The following is a 22267-nucleotide window of genomic DNA, read 5'->3' on the forward strand; positions in this document are numbered from 1 at the left end:
ATGTAGTAAGGCCTTATTCTGACGTTGTTATTGTTCAATTATCATGAAATATATGTTTATATTTGCCTGCCATCGTTTCTGCCACTTTGTATTAAAAATAAATAAATTTCATATTCTAAAGCAAAAATAACAGCCAAAGTCCCCAATAACAATTTTATGCTAAAACTGGAATATTAGTTTATGATAATGATTGAAATGTCAAAAAAAGAGAAAATATACGGCTGTGCAAAGAAAAACAAAAAAAAAAAAAAATGGTAAAAATGGAACATTTGAAAGTGTGGAGATTAATAACAATTCTAAGATTGGTTTTAACGCTGTTAAGATACTTTTAGAATGTAAAAAAATTTGGTAAGCTTGCAAAATATTGGCAGAACTGAAATTATTTAATAAATTTATAGAAAAAATTCGAATTTTTCGCTAAAAATAAATCACGTTAATCAAATAAGTTACGCGTTTATTACAGAATATTTGCATTATAGTGAGTGTTTGGCGCGTCACTATTTTTGATCAACAACGAATAACGATATTACAAGTCTAAAAAGAAACTTTGAAAAAATTGAACAAGCTAAAAGAAGAGTGTATTAAAAATGGAAGAAAAAATAGTTACAATATTGTGATGTGACTTTGTTAAAGGTAAGCAAAGGTAGGAATATAAAAAAATTTTTATTTTATTAATTTATTTATTAAACAATTTCATTAGATTGCTGAAACATTTGAGGGATAAGAACAACGTGTTCCAGTTTCGGCATCCTCAAATCGTTGTTTAGACGTTTATTCAAGACACGACTTTTGGATTATAAACATAAAAATGTAACGTACATAGTTTATGCACGCTGCACTCTGCACAATAGGAAGGAGGTTTTAATGCTGAAATAGACTCAAAATCAACTTGTTATGTAGATGAAGGTATCAGCAGCAGTAATCCAACTGACATCCACAAGGCAGGAAAAAGAATTAGAACTAATTATAAAACATGGTATAATTTATATAAAATAAGATCTTTATTTTACGACGAAAACGTTCCAAAAACTTCGTTTAAAAAATTAAAAATATTTAAACGACTTCACTTAAAAAAATGTAAATAGTCCAAACTGTTTACTTTAAAAAACATAAAAACAAGTTTAAAATTATTATACAATTACACCTCAGCTTTCTATTGATTTAAAGACCGAAAATGACATTAACATTATTTTAAATTAGTTCATTCATGAACTAATGCTAAATGAAATAACTTTCAGATACGTAATTACCCCTAGGTGTTTGCCGAGGAGAATATGAAAAGGTAGCGGTGTCACACCAAGGACGATAAGTTTGCGAGTATTCGATAAGGAATGAAGTGAAATTTATGCCATGATTGAAGTTTGCAACAAACAAGACAAAGCAGAAAACTTAACTTCAAGAACAACCACTTGCTGCTGGATGAATAATCATATATTCCGTGATAAATACGTAGCCGGAAAAGTAGGAAAATGTTTTCCCCAGAAATTATTTGAGTTCGCTTCATCATTTTGCTTTTCATCTTTGCACATATATATGCGACGGTGAGAATGAGTGATTATAATTGTTTCTAGAAATTACAGACTATTTGATGGATAAGAAAATGTTTCATTCAGATGGAATGTTCTGAATATAACATATATATATACATTAACAGGAGAAAAATATCTAAGCCCATTGAACGCGCTTGTTGTTGATATTTCCCTATTCAGCACGCTTGCAGACTAATATGAAATTTCGTAGAAGGAATAAAGACATTTTAGCTTTATCTGTTGGAAGCTATTGATCGGCAGTCAAATTAGTACAAAAATGTTTATAGGGAATATATATCCGTATAAAGTTTTTAAACCCCAAAAGTGCACTTTATATATGGCTGTAATTCCGTTAAAAAAGACGCAGTAGGAAGAAACCTGGAAACGAATCGATTTGAATATAACTTGTAAAATAGTGTGGCTGTAAAAGATACTATAGATACTTGCAATAAAATTAAGTGAAGTAGAATAGAGCAAAGCACACAAACATATGGAGTTTCTATCAATTCTTTTCTGGTTTGTTTGCAAAACGTTTCATAAAGTTTGGTAGCAAATAATGTAAACAGATTCTTTCTGTTACCGTGGTCTTACAAACATAATTAAAATTTACTACGTCATTGAAAATATAAAAATTTTTTTTTAAAGAAGACGGGGCAATAGTAAAGAATAAAGTATATAAAAATAAGATTTAGAGCAGTTCCTGTGTGACATTTATTTGTTTGTGTTTGTGCAAATAACGCATGCTAAGGGAACAACCCATGCAAAACGGGCAATAAGAAACAGCTTCACAGCAAGCGAACAAAAACAAAACATTATTAAATTTTTAAAAATTAAGCAAAAAATGTTTCAGAAGTTAATGAAGGAGTTGGAATAGACTTTCTGTACGCATGCATACGCATGTTATATGGATGAGTAAATATATATTCTCTAATTGCACAAAGAAGGCGTTTAAAACCAAAAACATAAAAAGAGAAAAGGGATGACATGTCGTAATTCATGTTATCTTGTAGATACATTAACTTTGCTCAGGTGAATGTGTACAGACATATACTCATACACGTTTAAACTCAATTTAATTTTGTTATCATTTACTTAACCGCAACTACAATAAATAGAACGATGTGCTATAACAACGGTCAATGATAATAATAATTATGAGAATGGTTCACATTTTTATTTTTTAAGTCTTAAGAGTGTAATAACGGTAATTATTTGATTTGAGATTAGCGTAGCGTTGTGTAATGACTTATGAGTGCATGTAAATGTACACATATGCTCTATGCACTTCTTATGTATCTATTTCTCTTTGGCAAATAATTTTTCCCTTAGGTTTTCTATGTCTTGTGTAAAGAAAATGGGGATTTTTTAATATGTTTTTTTATAAAGCTTTTCATTTAACAGTGATTTGAAATGGCACAAATCTCTATCGGTAACGATAGTGGATCTAACTCACCATCCTATTTGCTCCGTTAGAAATTCGTATTGGACAAAACAATTATGGATTTTTTGAGGTGGTTGTTGTGATATAATACAACTGCTATTTTTATGGCCAACCTGATATTGTGATAGCAGAAAATGCGGCGTTTAAAGCGAAACGTTTGGACGCTAAAAGGGATATGGTGTACTGTTTTTAAAATAACTCAGCAGTGCCAAAAAAACAATTTTCAGGGCTGTTACTCCTAAAACATAATACTGGTGAATGCAAAAATATGATAATTTGTGTATGTGGCGTTATATGGTTTTACAAAAAAAAAAACAAATTGGCTTTTTTTGGACCACTTTCAATTATCGAATATAAGGACACTAGTTTCATTAGAAAACATCCATTTTATACCTCCATTGACAACGCCGAGACATTTCCAGAAAGACGATAATTTGTTTAGTCTAATAAACTATTTTGCTACAAGCGTTTATGGTTTGGAAATATGTGTGGTTTTTTAAGAAATTTCGTACAATATTACCTTCAGTCTGCCATGCTTTGTGAAAAGCTTCTGGTAAATAGAAAAGCAAAGCAAATTCATTTATCTCTAAAAAATTTTTACGTTGCATTATTACGTCATTGATAATCTTCGATAAGTCATAAAATCAATCTGATTTAAAATAAATGAGAGAGTTCAAAACGTAAATCATAACAGAAAACTAATAACCCTATCGCGTTGATATATTTGAATGTATTTATGGTTTTATTTGCGGTATTTATATGAAACGAAATTAAAGCCGATTTTGAGGAAGCATGATGTGGCCTGCGGCTTCATTTGAAATGCTCAGTAGCTCCTAATAAAGTGCTTAATTGCCTGGCGAATTTCTTCATCGGGTTTCTAGGTGATTTTAAAATACCATAAACTCTCGTATTAATTTGAAATCCAGTATAATTTACTTGTTACCACTTCGTCTATCGAATTCTTCGAAGTTATGGAGGATTTCCATTAATTTGATGATAAAAGCAAATTTTTACAAACCTTTTCGTAAAAAAGTTTTTACGAGTCAATGCTATCTTGCTTCTATGTGCTTACAGATGAAAACAATTATGTGAGCCAAGAATAAACAGTTACTTAATGACCTAAATCAAGATGTTTCAATCGTTCACATAAGAAAAGTTATTGTCACATAATAATTTTATTTACAATATGTGAAAACAGTTCTTAGTCAAAAAGTGAAAGATATCATCCGCTTAATTAATTGGCAGAAATATTCTACCATCATCTTTTGCAGGACTGATTGAAGAAATAATGTTAGAAGAAGTATATAATCACCTAAGCAACCTAGTCTTGAAATCATTTGCATGGAAAACTAAATGTGTGTTTTTGAACTGGAGAAAACTCCGTGTGTGAAGCCGGCGAATTCAAATGGTAACCTTATTAAGAAGAAAAAAAAACGATTTGTCGAAGGCGCAAATAAATCACAACAATAATTTGTTCGACTTCGAGCAAGAAGAAGGCAATAATAGAGGAGTATTATCTAAACAATTCGAATCAAGGTGAATAAGAAATTGATGAAAAGAATGTTCAGCGAATATAAAAATTATTTATTAATAATGCATCAGATTGGACAGATATTTTTGCACTAATTTGGGAAGTTACATAGTGAATCCATTGTATGAATCAAAACTTTTATTAACCGAATTTATATGATATTTTGGAGGACGTAGCCATTTGTTGGTATCGACGACGACGATATCATCAATCAAATTTTCTGACCGAAACTTTTGTTAACTAAATTTGAATATTCCCTTTTCCTTTTAAACGGGGTTGATATTGGTCACTGTGCAAAACCACATTTCAGAATTCATCAAAGTTTTTCATGCCTTTAATAATTTTAATTTCCTAAGCTGTTTTGAGACTTTTTATAGCATTTGCATTCTTCTCTTGCCGAAACTTAAAGGAAACATCAGATTGATGTGTTCCTATTATCTCATTAAGAGATAAATCGGCCGGTAAATATTTCAAAGAAAAGATGTTAATGTTTTTATACCCATCATCGAAGGGAGAGGGATTCATGTTGTCAAACGTTTGGAACGCCCAAAAGGAAGCTTCAAAGTTCCCACAAAGTATATTCTTGATTAGCATCAAATTCTGAGTTGATTTAGCATGTCCTTTTTTCCAGTTGTCCGAACTGTAATGCCTGTTGTAAATATTATCCCGGCCGCAAAAATAAAGCTGCCAAATTTTAGTTTTAATTTCGCGCAAATATCGAAAGTTCTCGGGCATTGACTGGTATTGAAAATGGTTGACGGACACGCCTGCAGTACGCAAAGTGAGAACACTTCCGTTTTTTAAAAGGAATAAAAACAGGGAATTTGGTCATTATTATACATTATTCTAGTATTATTATTATTCTATAGCAGACAAAACTACAATAATTTGAACGTATATTCTATAGGCGATGATGTAGTATCTGTTCAAAAATGGGAAAACTTGACGACGCTTTTATGGTTTATCGCAATTTAATTTTTTTTCAATAATTTTGTAAAGCGCAGAAACAAGCTTCAAAACCCCATAAAGTATATAAATTCTTGATCATTTTCAAGTTAGGTAAACATCCCCCTGTTAGCGAAAATGAAGATACCGCATACCAATTTCTAAAACAATTTGGAAGTGGTCTAACCTTTTAAAAGGGTCTATCTATAAGGCCCACCTGCTTATGCAACAAAAGCTTTTATATTGAGTACAGAAAAAATCAGCCTCGCCCACTTCATATTATAGAGCATGAAAACTTAGTTCTTTTACTTTGTTTGTTTTTTTTAGAATAAAGGTGCAAAGAATAACGGTATAAAAGATTCGGCGATGACCGAATAGTTTCTTTCAGAAAACCGTTTCCGAATGAAAATATGGTAGCGTAGCCTCACTGAGACAATCATTGCATGGCTACGAACTTAAGAGCCGTTAATATAAGAAAATATGTCTCTAATATATATCGAAACTTTAGACGAATCTCGGGACGTGGTTTTTCAAAATTGCCTATGGAAGAAATCGTACAATTGCCATTTTTCTCATCCGAACATTTTATAGTGTCTTAAAAGAGGCATTTTTTAGAGGATTCTATGTATTCGTCTAAAAAATTCAGTTTATTTTAAAACATATTTGATCAAAAATCGAAGGGTTTTATTCAAACATTCTCCAATGCCACAATAATCAATATTTTCAAAAAATCCTACGTCGACCGTTCATTGTACGAAAATGAAAAAGAAAGTATTTTGTTCGAATTATAGCCTATCGCTAGCTATACAACTTTCCCATCTACATGACTACAAATGTATCTTACGCCAAAAAAACTGTTGATCTTTTGAGAAGGAACATGACTTTCGAGCCATTGTGGTACAGTTTAATAAGAAGTGAGAAGCCGCAAATATGCGGTAATAGGAAGGACCCGAGTATGATAAGTAAGTCGCATGGGCTATCTCTACCCAATTGAATACTTGAGCATCGCGAACCCGTTTCGCTTTATGGATTGATAGGTAAAGGGATGTCTTGTAAAAAACTAACCTTGCCTTTTTTGATATTAGTTTGGGAAAAAGCAATCCATTATTTTGTCGGTAGATGACTGCACTGATAGATTTCTCGTAAAGTATCGATCAAACAATTTCATATTTATGCTCGTTGGAAAGGTGACATTTCGCAGTAAAAAAAATTCTTTTGCTGTTTTTTTTTTGGTGCATTTAGTTGTGAGTTACAGCGTGTTAAAAATGGAAGTGAACAAAGAGAAAATTCGGTACATTTTACAGTTTTTCTTTGACAAAGGCGAAAATGCAAGCCAGGCGGCTAAAATTGTGAATGGTGTTTATGGTTCCGATACTGTAACAGCCAATTATGTGCAATTTTGGTTTCGTAGATTCCGTTCAGGAATTTTTGATGTTAAAGATGCACCTCGCACAGGTTGGCCGGTCGTCGAAAATGTCGATAAAATCGGAGAAATGATCGAAGTTGACCGGCATGTTAGCAGACGTAACATCGCCCAGGAACTAAAAATCGACCATAAAACAGTTTTAAACCATTTACACAAAGCTGGATTCAAAAAGAAGCTCGATGTTCGGGTGCCACACCAATTAACAGAAAAAAACATGATGGATCGAATTTCCATCTGCGAAGCCTTGGCCAAACGGAATGAGATAGACCCATTTCTTAAACGGATGGTGACTGGAGATGAGAAATGGATCACATACGATAACCCTGTGCGAAAACGATCGTGGTCAAAGAGCGGTGAAGCACCTCAAACGGCCAGGAAGGTTTTGCTATGCATTTGGAGGGACTGGAAGGGGATTATTTATTATGAGTTGCTTCCATATGGCCAAACGCTAAATTCTGATCTCTACTGTCAACAACTGGACCGTTTGAAGATGGCGATTGACCAGAAACGGCCAGAATTGGCCAACAGGAGAGGTGTCGTGTTCCACCAGGACAGCGCTAGGCCACACACATCTACAGTGACTCGCCAGAAACTTCAGGAGCTTGGTTGGGAAGTTTTAATGCATCCGCCATACAGTCCGGACTTGGCACCAAGCGATTGTCATCTTTTTCTTGCATTGCAAAATTTCTTTAATGATAAAAAATTGGAATCTAGGGAGGATTGTGAAAATCGACTACTAGAGTTTTTTGCAAATAGAGACCAGGACTTCTATGAGAGAGGCATTTTGAAATGACCTTTAAAATGGCAACAAATCATACAACAAAACGGTGCATATTTGACTCAAATCGGACAATCCGAAGCATGTTAAATAAAGTCGTGAAGTTCATATAAAAATAATGGATTTCTTTTTCCCCAAACTAATATATCGCTTATTTTTTGTAGAGCAAAAGGTTCAAATCGAATAATTGCTGTTAGTTGCTTTTGATTGTAACTGTTCCACTAGAATTTCACAGCTAATAACGGACCACATCCTGCTGGCCCCACCCAGCTGAGAATATCGGCTTCCTGTCGAAGTTAAAGTCAAAGGTAGTATTACGACTGCTTACTGTTCCCAGATGTCCAAGATGTAGAAAAAAAAAACATCTGTATGTAAATTCTGATTTCATATTTACATACCTACATCACAAAGAGTTTGTAAACTTTTGTTTATAGTTTTCGTACCAACAATTCCAGGAAATGGCATCTGTATCTTCACTGCTATTTTAACTGTTTGTTATTGAACCATTGCTATGATTTCGCAACTGATCGTCTCAGTTTCATTCTACAGAGAAAGTAAACGGTTATGCATTGTTCTGGGGCTTTAAATTAAATGTTCCTATCAATACTAAGGTCGGCAACTTCTGGAAATCATATAATATTTGGCATAATGTTTTCCAATTTTCATGTTTTTATGTTTTTTTTTCAATTTCTTACCAATTTTCGATATAATCATGGACGCTTTATGTTTCTTTCCCGGCTTTATGTGTAAACATGAAGTGCGCTAAACTTCAGCTTTCTATTTTAGTTTCTTTAACCGTCCGACATCCAACTAAAGATGTATAAGCTATATACTATCTACTTTTCATGTTTCTTACTGATACGGATGGAATGATAAGATCCTCCTATCTACCAATGATAAACAAAACTACATTCCACTTGGGTAATCTTACATGTATGCTTCAGTCTTCATTAATATAAAATAAGAGCAAATTATCAATCGAGTAGCGCAGAAGAAAAGCCAAGGCAACAGTAATAAACAAAATTGTACGTGTATGGTAAAATTGAAACCTTGGGCACTTAAAACATTAAAGGATCGGTGGAGGAAATTCGAAATTTTGATTGTAGTATAGATATAAAATTTTTAACACGATATTATTTTAATGGAGCAAAGTTTTGAATATAATGCTAAACCATGTGGCTACTTTCCTTACAGAAATGGCCAATCTCATATTGATAGCGTGCTTAGCAATTTTGGCGATATTGATTACAATATCACTATTTTTGGCTGGAGGGTATTTATGGTGGCGTCACAAACGTTCACAATTACAGTTTATAGAACCTACTGAAGACGAAAACTCCAGCAGCTATAGTCTAAAGTACGTATGGGCAAGTTTTTTTCATAAATAAATATTAAATGAGTATATTTACGCTAGAGTACCGCAAGCTGGCGTTCAAGATATTTATGATGTCGTCACACAACCTTCAAAACCACCGCAACCGCAACAAACTCAGCTAACAACTACACCGGCTAATCCTTTACAAAATAACCTCAATCGCAAATTAAATGGATTTCTTAATCTGAAAACACCCCTTATCGGGTAAGTTAACATAAATAATATTCTAGATAATCGTTATCCGCAGTATTTTCTCATGGATAGGAAATTTGCAAATACGGAGAACGTTCCCAGAACGTCCCTTATTTATTCACAGGCGCATACTAATACATAATGCGTTAGAAAATCAGATTGAAGCCCTTGCTTCAAAAAAAAATCGTTTATAGTCCAGAAAGAGTGTTCAGTAACTGGTTCTTGATTCGTAGTCCATAATGTCAGGGTCATTTGGTCCCTTATACTAAAAAATTAATTATTTATTTAGCAGATCTATCGGAACCTCAGCTCTTTAATTTAAAAGTATTTTTCCTAGATGCAAATTATTGCTTACTACAGTGTATTTGACCCTTTTGAATTTTGAGACAAACAACCTATTGCCCCGCCTAACTTGTTCCTTGCATTTTTGTCGAATTAAAAATGAATTTCGGATAAGATTATATATATAACTGCGGATACACATTGAGCAAATGTTGTTCGTCGTAGTTTTACTATAATTTTGAACACATTTACCGCATACTACTCAGTACAATAAGAAGAAATTCTCAAACTATGGAGAAGCCTTCTAGAATTGTCATCTAAATTTAAAATATATTTTGACCCGAAATATACGTTATAAACTCTTCAAAATCTACTAATACACCCTCGGGAGATAACAAATCAATCACCCCCTACATTTTCGTTTCGAACCTAAATACTTATTATATTAAATTTAGGTTGCAAACATAACCCTAATGTATTAATAGTCTACTGTATGCACTTAAAATTTTTTTATTGAAAATTTAAGGAAATATTCCTTTTTTTGATGTTATAAGAAAAAACCAAGCAGACGATTATCTATGATTCTACAATAAATTTTCTAAGCCAGAAGAACTGTGTAAAAATAAATAAAAACACAATTCAGTCATACTTATATACAAATTTTGAGGTACTCGTGGCACAAAAGAATAAACTTGTTTTAAAACTATTAGAACAAAACAATTTTTGTCCTGTCAAATCTTTATTATTTAGCCCAAGTGAAGATATAAGCAAAGAGGAATTTAACGAGTGTTCTATAATCTTTTATTTAGCGGACTCTTCTATCTGAATGAGACCTGCATTTGACATTTCGGACACTTTAGTATATGCAATGACGAAATTTCATACACGTTTGTACTTACAAGGGTAATATAAAGTAATGTAAACAACATTCCTGTCTATCTTTTGCGTCGTCTTTTTATCAAGGACTGGAAGTCGAGCTTAGTATATGCCTACACATAAGAACTTGAGGCGGATCAGATCTTAATACGCAAGAAATTCAGCTTTTTCTAAACACCTCAGTTTTTATGTGTAGAAAACTTAACTATTTCAAAAACGGCGTAATGCGCTTAAATACTCCACGCTAGAATGTAAGAAAATTATTCCGCACTGTTATTCGCTAGAATTGCACACCCCTGTTAGATATAGCGAACGTTGTTGTCGCATGAAGCCGAACTATGGTGTTTTAATTGGAATGCATAAAGCTACTGATTGTGCTGATCCTAAGGTATGTGAGTTGTAACTAAAGCCATACTTCCGCGGAAAGTGTATACCAAAACCGTATTATTCGTCGAAAGCTAAAAATAGGTGAATTGAACAACAAAAACAAGGCAAAGATTAGTTTACTTCAAATCCATTTCTTATTGAGCAAAATAACTCGACGTTTCCAATCCTGGATCATAAAGCAAACTTTAGTTACTACTGCGATATATGATCAACACAAGCAAACATCCGCCTTTGTAGTTAATGGCAATCTTGATCTTTTTACAGAGAATGAAATCGCTCAGTTAACTTTTGATGTTGTTAAAAATATCAAAATGTTCACAACTAAAAAATGGCCATTTACTGTTATAACGCATTTAGCTATTAACGATGTATATTCAATAAATGGACACAACAATTTTTAGACTAGCGCATTGTCTGCGATAAATTTTCGATATATTTTCGGGTTTTAATTAAGAATAGTGTCGACGTTTCTTAGCTCTTCTAGTATTTGTTAAAGATGTCAGACAAAATTCATCATCTAAATTACACCTGTATAAGTCGTGATAGCTCAGGCACTCAAGGTGTTAATATGTAAGAAATTGCTTATTTCCATTCACATAAAGGTTTAAAAAGTTTTTTAAATAAGTCATATTTCGCATTATTCTTAAATTGCAGTGGGGACAGACGATAATGCACCGTACAATATAAGGTGTTAAATCTATTATAATTTTTAAAAAGACAGATGGTAAATTGAAGTATATATTATAATGCCCGATTTCCATTCTGGTTGGTATAGTAAATTCTGGAGTGTTGCAGGTTTTATCTGGCAAAGTTCATGGGTCTACGAAATAAGGCAAATCGGTTTTTAATAATAATTTGCTCCCCTTGATATGGTTTAAGTGTCCATGCTTTGAGTGTTGTGAAAGAACACTTACGTTCATCTAGCCATGAATTAAATTTTGAGCCGGTGCCAAAACTCTTCCTGTGCCCAGTCTATTTAATATCCCTTTTGCTCGATCAGAATTTTAACATAACGGAGAAGTTTTATTAAATTACTTAAATTTGTAGATAAACTTAGAGTAGTAGATTCTTTTGAATTTTTTTTCTTTTTGGCCCTAATAATCCACTTCCTTCTTTTCGTTGGCTTGACATGGAGTGCTTATACACACCATGTCGCGCAAAAACATGCCCGGAATCGGATAGATTCGTTTCTTGTTGGCTCTGCGAGCGCTTTGGTCATGTAAAGTGTGCCGGTATTCTCGGCCGTGCTGCTGACGCAGTCGCTGACCCTTCCAAAGGCTTAAGATGGTCATGTCCTCACTGTAGGCAGCGGGACATTGATTTTTACAAACTTTTCACCGAGACGGGAAATGGTTTCTCGGAATTGAGTAGAAATCTCGGCTTCTGGTGGGAGAAGTTTGAACCAATTAAGTCTAGGTTTGGTGAGTGTCGTTTTATTGAGCAGTCATCTTCTACCCAAGCCAGAAAAATAACTACGCGTAGCGTGTGGGACGTCACCTCTGAGTTCCTCTAAATCTGATTCGTTGGTACAAGTTACCGCTCCCTCTAAGTCTAAAATGAACGTTAATGTTTCCGATATTGTTGAGTCGTAACAAAGTAGTTACAAACAAGCCGGCAAGTCCTTCCGTTTTAAGTTACGCTGAAGTGACAAGGGTATCTCCGCCCAGGGCCGCCTACCACTCTAGCCAAGCGCCATCGCCTAAAAATAATAAAGAGAAAAATAAATCACCCACTCCCCCTGGCTGCTCGAATGTGAACGCTGATCACCAGACTGGGCAAGTCGCACAACCTGCTGGTGCAAGGACGATAACGCCATTTATATTCTTCCCAACTCTAAACTCCCCAACCGCGAACCCTCCTGTTTCAACTAATGATATTTGCTTGACGGCAGTTCCTCCCAGAAAAGCAATATTTGTATCAAGACTGGCACCTGAAACATCGGTGGATAACATAAAAAGTTATCTGGCGGCGAAAGTCCCACCAGTCAACTTAAAGCGCGTTAGCATTTTCAAAATGGCTTCTTCTCAGTCTAGGGCAATCTCCTCTTTTAAAATACTAGTTCCAACTGAAAACAGTGATATGTTGTTAAACAAATCACTGTGGCCAGTAGGATCCTTAATTAAGGAATTTATCCCTCGAGATCGTCCCCGTAATACCAAGGCAATAGTCTTGTCGCCTTCAAAAAACTAAATGTTTCTTCAAGCCCATTATCTCTCATTTATCAAAATGTTAGGGTCCTTTATTCAAAAATTCGTTCTACTATTCTAAATTCAGTTAGCACGGAGTTTTTCTGTTTGGCCTACACCGAAACTTGGCTAAAACCCGATCTTCATTCGTCGAAATTTTTTCACAATTCTTTCCAAGTGTTTAGAAATGATCGAGGGAATCGCATTGGTGTATTAATTGCCATATCTGCGTCAGTCCCGTCCAATTTAATTGAATTTCCTACTTCTCCTGACGTTGAATTTATCGCCATTCGTGCGATAATGCTTAATAAACAGCTATTTCTAACCTGCTCCTATAGTCCCCCAAATTCTGATATCTCCATTAACACGAAACACGCTGCCCTCATTTGTGAAGTGGCCAAGCGGTCTAGACTTAACGATTTGGTCGTTGCATTGGGTGACTTCAATTTGCCTCAAGTCAGTTGGTGTAGCACTGATAATTCTGGCTGTTTGATTCCCACTTCATCGTCTGATAAGGCTGTTGTGTTCTTTAATGAATAGCTTGATCACAATTTAGTTCAATATAATCGTACCCCTAATTGTAATGGTAAACTGCTTGATCTCTGCTTTGCCAACTTTCCTGATATTAACGTAAATCGTTGCCTAACTTTTAGTTTACCTGAGGATCCTTATCATCCATCAATGTGTATATCCTTTCCACATATGAATGATGGTTCGTTGAACTGCCTTAATGTGTCAAATCCAACTTTTTTATGTAAATGTGGCTCTGCGCTCGACCATTTCGCTTACTCGGTGGCGAGGCATAGATTTAACTCCCTCAACCACCATTATTACTGCAAATACCTTCAGTTCATTAAATCCTCTCTGTTTGCTAATCCTAAATTCTTCTTTAAATTTGTTAGCTCTAAAAGAAAAATTTCCACATATCCCTCTCATGTTTCTTTTAATGGCTCTGATTCCTCGGATGATTTTGCAATCTCAAATCTATTTGCTGAGTATTTCCGACGAAACTTTTCGATTGCTAATTTCGATTTATCAGCAAACTACCCATACCCTATAACTAACTCGATTTCAATACCTAACTTGGTTATTTCGGAAGATAATGTTTTCAAAGGGTTGAGTTCTCTAAAATACAGTTGTGCGCCAGGACTTGATGGAATTCCATCATGTGTACTTAAATCTTGCGCTGTCGAGCTGTGTGGTGTGATCTCAAAGATTTTTAACATGTTCTTGTATTCAGGTGTTTTCCCTTCATGTTGGAAGACTAGTTTCCTTATTCCTCTCCACAAGAGTGGAAGTAGACAATTTGTTGAGAACTACAGAGGCATTGCCAAGTTGAATGTCTTGCCCAAGTTGTTCGAGCGTATTGTGACTCAGCAATTGGCCTTTGCCATTAATTCGTACATTTCTCCGCATTAGCACGGCTTTCGGAAAGGGCGATCTAAAGTCACTAACTTGTTAGAGTTTACTTGTTAGGTATTCAAGGCTTTTTCTAGTGGCTCTCACACAGATGTGATATACACTGATTTAAGCAAAGCGTTTGATATGGTTAATCATAGACTACTTATCTTTAAACTCCAAGCCTCTGGCTGCCCTTTCTATTTATTGAAATGGATAAGCTCTTATCTGCACTACAGATCCTTCAAGGTTTCGTTCAACTTTATCACCTTGGATGAATTCCCCGTTATATCTGGCGTACCTCAAGGAAGTCACTTAGGTCCCATTTTATTTAATTTATACGTTAACGAGCTTCCATCGGTGGTTAATTCCAGCCAAATCTTAAATTATGCTGATGATGTGAAACTGTTTTCCTCCTTCGCTATTGAATCGCAATCACACCAACTTCAAGGTGACTTGGATAATTTTGTGATAATGTGAATCTTCTGAAACTAAATCTAAGCAAATGTGAGAAGCTTTCTTTCTCAAGAAGAAAGTCATTCATTACTCAGTATTTCATAGATTCGCATAAGTTGGAGGACGTCGATTCGATCACAGACTTAGGCGTTCTATTTGACCATAGGTTACGTTTCAACTTGCATATTTTTCCGTGTTCCAGATTTCACTTACAGCAAAAATATTAAATTTATTAATATCAAAAAGATTTCGAAATTCATTAAGCTTCGTAGAACGTTAAGAAATATAAACACGCAGTTCACATGTGTGATATTAAGATTAAAACCAACCTCAAGGAGGTGTGAAAGATTTTCTTGCCCACAAACGGCCGCAAGTTTCAAATTTATTAGGATGGAAATATCGGCTGACTAATTCATAATAATAGGGTGGGCAATATGTTAAAGAGGTTATTACAAGAATGTAGCCAAATCAGATTGACTTACACAAACGTATGTATGATATGTTTTATACATTTCAAACTTCATTGTAATATAATACTACCAGTACTGCACATGATAATCTTTAAATTAAAAATATGTATTAAGAATATCAAACAACATGTGTGTGAATCCGAGGAATCAGAGCCATTAAAAGAAACATGAGAGAGATATGTGAAAATTTTTCTTTTGGAGTTAACAAATTTAAAGAAGAATTTAGGATTAGCAAACAGAGAGGATTTAATGAACTGAAGGTATCTGCAGTAATAATGATGGTTGAGGGAGTTAAATCTATGCCTCGCCACCGAGTAAGCGACTTAGTCGAGCGCAGAGCCACTTTTCGATATTTTTTGAATAGCGAGTTTTTTCTATTCTTGCGATATTTAATTGTCTTATTAAACCACGGGGGACATTTGCTTCGAGGTCGACAATGCTTGATCGGAACAGATGCAGCAATAGCTAGATTTAATGTATTGTAGAACGATGGCAATAAGCTTTCAATACTACCGGTTGAGAAATCAAGGGTCAAATGTGAAAGACGATGTTTTAGTAATACAATATTGATTTTATGAAAATCATAATAATTATTTAAAAAAGTTTGATTTGGCACATAAAGGCATTTCAACAAACCATCATTAATATGATGAAAGGAAATGCATATTTATGGATGATAAGGAAACTAAAAGGTGGACAACGATTTACGTAAATCTCTGGAAAATTGGCAAAGCAGAGATCAAGCAGTTTACCATTACAATTAGGGGTACGATTATATTGACCCAAATTATGATCAAACAATTCACTAAAGAACACAACAGCCCTATCAGACGTTGAAGTAGGAACCAAACAGCTAGAATTATCAGTGTTACACTAAGTGGCTTGAGGCAAGTTGAAGTCACCCAATGCAACGACCAAATCGTTAAGTCTAGACAAGCTTGGCCATTTCACGAATGAGGGCAGCGTGTTTTTTGTAAATGGAGATATCAGAATTTGGGGGAATATAGGAGCAGGTTATAAATAGATGTTTATCAGGCATATTCGCACGAATAGCGATAAATTCAACGTCAGGAGAAGTGGGAAATTCACTTAAATTGGACGGGACTGACGCAGATATGGCTATTAATACATCACCACCAATGCGATTCACTCGATCTTTTCTGAAGACTTGGAAAGAATTGTGAAAAAATTTCGACGAATGAAGATCGGGTTTTAGCCAAGTTTCGGTGTAGGCCAAACAGAAAAACTCCGTGCTCACTGAATTTAGAAAAGTGGAACGAATTTTCGAATTTAAACCCCTAACATTTTGATAAATGAGAGATAGTGGGCCTGAAGAAACAATTAGTTTTTTGAAGGCGACAAGACTATTGCCTTGGTATTACGGGGACGATCTCGAGGGATATATTCCTTAATTAAGGATCCTACTGGCCACAGTGATTTGTTTACAACATTTCACTGTTTTCAGTTGGAACTAATATTTTAAAAGAGGAGATTGCCCTAGCTTGAGAAGGAGCCATTTTGAAGATGCTAACACGCTTTAAGTTGACTGATGGGACTTTCGTCGCCAGATAACCTTTTATGTTATCCACCGATGTCTCAGGTGCCAGTCTTGACACAAATATTGCTTTTCTGGGAGGAAAAGCTAAGAAAAAACGAGCAAAACAGAAAACTAAATTATGGTGCCCAAAATGTAACACGGGAATTGATGTAAGCAAATTAATATCATTAAAAGTAATAGATGGAATGAAACAGCTTTATTAATATTTTCGCGCAAAAGGCATGAAATTTTAAACCGAGCAAAACTTTCACGCGGCTTACGACCGAGGTTTCCAAATTGTAACTCGCCTCATGTGAATAGAGGAAGAAATCAATTTTTCGAATTTTTAGATGTTTATTGGAAATAAAACAAGAAACATATGCATTATTATATAGAGCATTTGAAATTCTTGTTGTTGTTCATATTCTATATTTAGGTTCTGTCCATCTTGGGCCGGAACTTGTGTTGCTCGAAGTTTTAAACTAAAATGCTCCTCCGTCTTTTTCTAGAAACGTTTTGCTGATAGTTTATATCCACTAAAAGGACTTGAAATTTTTCACCCAATGTTAGGCTATTCACACTAAATTTATAAAGTTGAAATTTTCGACTATGTTACAGGTCTTCGAGTCCTGCAGTGCCATCAAAAACATCTGGTAGCAATAGCACGGCGGACAATTCAAAAGATGCAACTGTAAGTTGAAATATCACAATGGAAAGAATCATATGAAATGATTCCCTTTAGAACTTGACTAAAGAATTTGTAGAAAGATACAAATATATATTTTTTTTTTGATCCTACGTTTCTCTTTTTCAATTTCAGAACAAAAATTTTTCTATGACTGATATGTATATTGACAATTGCGATACCAGTGAAAACGTTGGTCAAATACATTTCTCGCTCGAATACGATTTTCAAAATACATCACTCATCCTAAAAGTACTTCAAGGAAAAGAACTACCTGCTAAAGATTTAAGTGGCACCTCAGATCCATATGTGCGTGTCACATTGCTGCCAGACAAGAAGCATCGTTTGGAAACCAAGATTAAAAGACGTACTCTTAATCCCCGCTGGAATGAGACATTCTATTTTGAAGGGTTTCCTATACAGAAGTTACAATCGCGGGTGGGTTATACATATTTAATAATGTGTCGTACTTTTAGAATAATTTCCCGATCGTCGTAGGTTTTACATTTACATGTTTTTGATTACGATCGATTTTCACGGGACGATTCGATTGGTGAGGTTTTTTTGCCACTTTGCCAGGTAAGAAAATTTTTCGATAAATATATTGAAACCTAAAACTCTGCAGGTAATTGCAGTCGAAAACATTTGTTGTACAGAGTTCTCTTTTAGAAAACTATCTTCTAGTCTCGTAAAGTAGCACTGTAAAGGTACGTTATATTTCATAAAAGGGGTTGCATAAAATTGTACTTTTATAATAAAAGCACATCAACCGATTGTATTATAAGAAAATGAGGAAAAGGTTTAATCAATAAGAAGCAGATCTCTAACATAACTATCTGTACACGTATATTTGTAAATATATACATACATATATACCTTTGTTTATACTACACTTTGTCAGGAGGAATGGATTGAACAAGATACCTTATTAAAAAGTGTTAGGGGACTGGCACAGTGAGACATCATTTTCGTGTTAAAAACTCGAAAGCGGTAGGCACAATAGGCAGCCGCGCTACCATATTGTTTTACAAAACTACAAAGCAAAAGCATATGGTTTTAGAACAAAAATAAAGGATTTAACGTATACATAAACAACATATTTATAAATAATAACAAAAATGAAGAATTTATGATGATCTACTCCATCAATTTTCTCTCGTTATCACCTTTGCTACTGTTATCAACTATAAACCTCAAAGAAACTCATACTGGATATATTGGTCTTATCGTTAACAGGCTTAATCCATTGTTCTTTAATCTAAAAATTAATTAGTAAACAAATAAATAAATAAGGAAGCTAATATAAAAGTAAACAAGCTTGTTTATTGATGACTGAAGAAGAAGATTGATTACATAAAAAATTTAAAAGAATGGAAAGATATTGAGTAAGACCGCTTTTTGAACCACGTACTGTTGTTGCAGTGCTAGCGATATCGTGTGAGCACTTATCTCTGTGGCCATGGTAAATTTCAAGGAACTGTAAGGATGAATCCGGGCAGTTTTGATTTGTTATATGAATTTCTCGAAGATCAACTTCATAAAAATTCAATTCGGCCATTCATTGACTTTTTCTTATACTCGTATAAGTAATTCTATATGAAGAACATCATTTGAATGAGTTGTGATTTCTTAGATATTTAGCCCGTGCTGATAGTGTGGCGAATCTTCCATTTTCATTTAAAATGAATGTTTCGACTGTGCGCAAGTTCATTTTCGAAACATGCGAATCCATATGGGAAAATTTAACAGTTGCGTTCATAGCCCTGCCTAACGAGCGTTGATGGAAAAAATATAGTTTGGGATTTGAATAATATGTGTGGCTTACCGCATTGCATCGGTACAATTGATAGCAAGCAGATTATTCCTGCTTGTCCCCTAAATCTATTTCTCTCTTTTATAATCTGTAACGCTTGATGTCTGTGAGTCTTCAAAGGCCTTTCAAAGTATTGACTACTGACTTAATTATTATTATTATTTTTTTTTTTTTGGGCACTTTAAAGCGTCACTTAAAGAGGATCGGCGACTATCGAGACGGACGCTAGTATCTTTGCTGAGCTAGTTAGTTCGGGAGATATAAGAGGGTTTTTAATTTTTTTGTCTCACGGACATTCCACAGGCAATATATAAGAAATACACAATTTTATATCGCACACTAGGTAGGGTCTCCTTTAGCTCATGATTTATAATAGGGGACCCTGAAGGTGCACCCGATGACCCTTCTGCTCTACCTTCCTTTCATAATAAAACTGCACATTTTATACTTTTGTTCTTAATAACGTAAATTTCTTCGTCATATTCTCCCACCAGCATCCGAAAGGTGCCTCGTGAAGATCGTTACTGCTTTATGTTTCAATGCCTCATTTAGTACCATTTTCCGGACCTTCGCTTTTCGTAAATTATTTTTACCCTTTATTTTCCAGTTCTTAGTATAACAGAGTTTGATAGGTTCTATGGCCAATTGCTGACTATGCGTTACATATATATATGTATGTTTATATAATTGGTAAATATTTTTTTTATATATGCACATGTTCCACAGTTCAATTTTTTGCATCATTGTGTTATGTTCTCAATCATTAAATGTGTTAAAGAAATCAAGGAAATTATTATGTGTTCATGTTTTTCATTGCTCCTTCTTACAGGTTGACATTTTTACCATTTCTATAATTTTTTTACACAGTTTTGGTTTTTCGTAATCCCTTATAATATTTTTCACATTTTTTAATTGTATGGTATTTTTAACGTTTGTAAATTTTCAATTACCAACAAGTTTCCTTTTTTTTTTTTATTATCAAAATTTTTCAACTGTTTTTAAATTTTATGATTTTCTTACTCCTTAATTTTTCTAAATTTTTAATTAATTTCTTAATGGCTAATTTTGTTAGTCAAGCGCTTATAATCTGTTGCCAAAATTTCAACTAGCCTTGTAGTGTTCTATGGATGAACGAATTACGCCTAGTGTTGGTGTGGTAATATTAAAAATCCAGAAAAATTAATATCGATTACAAGACCATTTGCCATCTTGTCTTTCTCGCTTTTTTTTCTTTTACTTTACTCTATCGCTTCACCTTTTTACTAAAAGATGTCCGACCACGTTTTTGTTTCGTGAACTCAAGAACGTCACTCTGCTTCTCTTCCTCTTCCTCCCAAAACAGAACCAAAAACTTCTTAACCTTTTTTTCTTACGAGGGAGTTTAGCAGCCCCATCTATTCAGAGTTCTATCTGTAACAAAGATTGAAAGATGCAACCAAATGTTACAAATTATAAAGGTAAGTATTTATGTTAAAAAATGAGTAAACAAGTTTTACAAAATTTGTTCTATAGGTCACTTCGCTATGACATCATTAGGAATCTATATTTCAAATTATGCTTTCACAGCTGTAGACATCGGAGCTTATGGTTCCCAAACAGACGGGGGCTACCATTTTGCCATTGATGCTTCTTGCCTTTCTTTATATTTGAATTAATTTTCTTTATGACCTAAAATTTTCTACTTTCACAAATTATTTTATTGACGTTCTTAATATTGAATTTTATTCATTACCCTGAATTCGAGAAATTATTACGTTAATTTTCAGAATTTGCTTGAATTTTATGACACCATCGAAAGTCTATTTTTGTATTGAATTAAAGATTACCATTTAGTAAAACAAAACCGTTACCGTCTAGTAAAACAATTTGACAAACTCATTTCAACTTTAAAATAAATGGTCTTTATTGCTTCACTTCCATTTCTTACAATAGTAATGTGTGACATAAACCAATATGGCAAATCACTTTATGTAAAAAAAAAATGTGCATTAGTGTAAAATGTTTTTTTCTTTGATTTTAAGTTGAAACTTGGCGGAGGTCTGTTACGTCATAGGCCATAATCCAGCAATGCAATTTAAATTTTTTAATTTCAGAGTTTTAAGAATTATGTTATGAATCTCTAAGTACTTAAGACCCCGCGTAGCAGTTTTTGGCACTACTCCCGTGTAAGACATATCTATTGTTTTAGAAAGTGTGTCGGTATTGTACATGCCTTTCATTTCTTTTACCTGCTCCGTATATTTGGCAACCTTACCGGAGCATGCTGGTTGTGTATTTTGTGCGAGCAGGATTATAACGTCTAAAATGTCGATGACCTTGTTCTGCCAATTTGGTACAACTATGCTTGTTGGCGTTGACTGGACAGTCAGTTATGATCTGTCTGCTCCAATGTTTTCTCATTCTGTATTACAGGCACTGGCTGATACTTGTAATATGGGACTTGTGGTATTTGCATACTATGTTTCTTACCCGACGCTTGATGTACTATTTTACATACCTGGTTGTGCCGATCCAGGTATGTCGTGCTAAGAAGTGTTGTGCACCCGGCAATAATATGATCTTATCTCTCTATACTGCTCCTGCAGTTCCGGCAAAAGTCTGTTTTTACTTTTGCTTCATTATATGGCGTCGGTAATAAATTGTAAATATTACACTATCTTACATAACTATAGTAAATCCTTCCGTCTTAAAAAACAGCTCCCCTCTGTTTAACTGTTGTACTCTGCAAGTCTATGGCATCTTTCTCCACCTCATTCGCATGGTTTCCGTGCAATTGTTTTCCGATTACATACCTATTACTTAAATTACATATTACTTAAATTTAGTGGCGTGTAATTTCTGTCTAATTTCGTCAACATTTCTGTGATAAGGCATTCTCTTTGTGATCTACAATATGTTCTTAAATTTGTGACCTGAACATCATGTAAGCTCGGTAGGTACGCTAGCCCACGACCGTCAAG

General features: G+C 34.3%; 1 protein-coding gene across 10 annotated transcripts in view; it reads left to right on the forward strand.

The window, feature by feature from the left end:
• The first annotated feature begins 1793 nt into the window (after positions 1-1793).
• LOC119643021 (synaptotagmin-7) overlaps positions 1794-22267 on the forward strand; it is a 68075-nt gene continuing 47601 nt past the window's right edge. Inside the window, exons 1-8 of one of the 10 annotated variants that reach the window (XM_038042374.1) lie at positions 2186-2441; positions 2931-3224; positions 4242-4506; positions 8845-9007; positions 9065-9229; positions 17428-17500; positions 17630-17932; positions 17993-18073. In XM_038042374.1, the coding sequence (XP_037898302.1) occupies positions 8847-9007; positions 9065-9229; positions 17428-17500; positions 17630-17932; positions 17993-18073 (783 nt within the window). In that variant the 5' untranslated portion in view covers positions 2186-2441; positions 2931-3224; positions 4242-4506; positions 8845-8846. The other 9 variants (XM_038042377.1, XM_038042380.1, XM_038042378.1 and 6 more) reach the window with 9 other exon arrangements.

This window comes from Glossina fuscipes, unplaced genomic scaffold (genome assembly GCF_014805625.2).
Source record: "Glossina fuscipes isolate IAEA_lab_2018 unplaced genomic scaffold, Yale_Gfus_2 308, whole genome shotgun sequence".
In the NCBI taxonomy this organism is placed as follows: domain Eukaryota; kingdom Metazoa; phylum Arthropoda; class Insecta; order Diptera; family Glossinidae; genus Glossina; species Glossina fuscipes.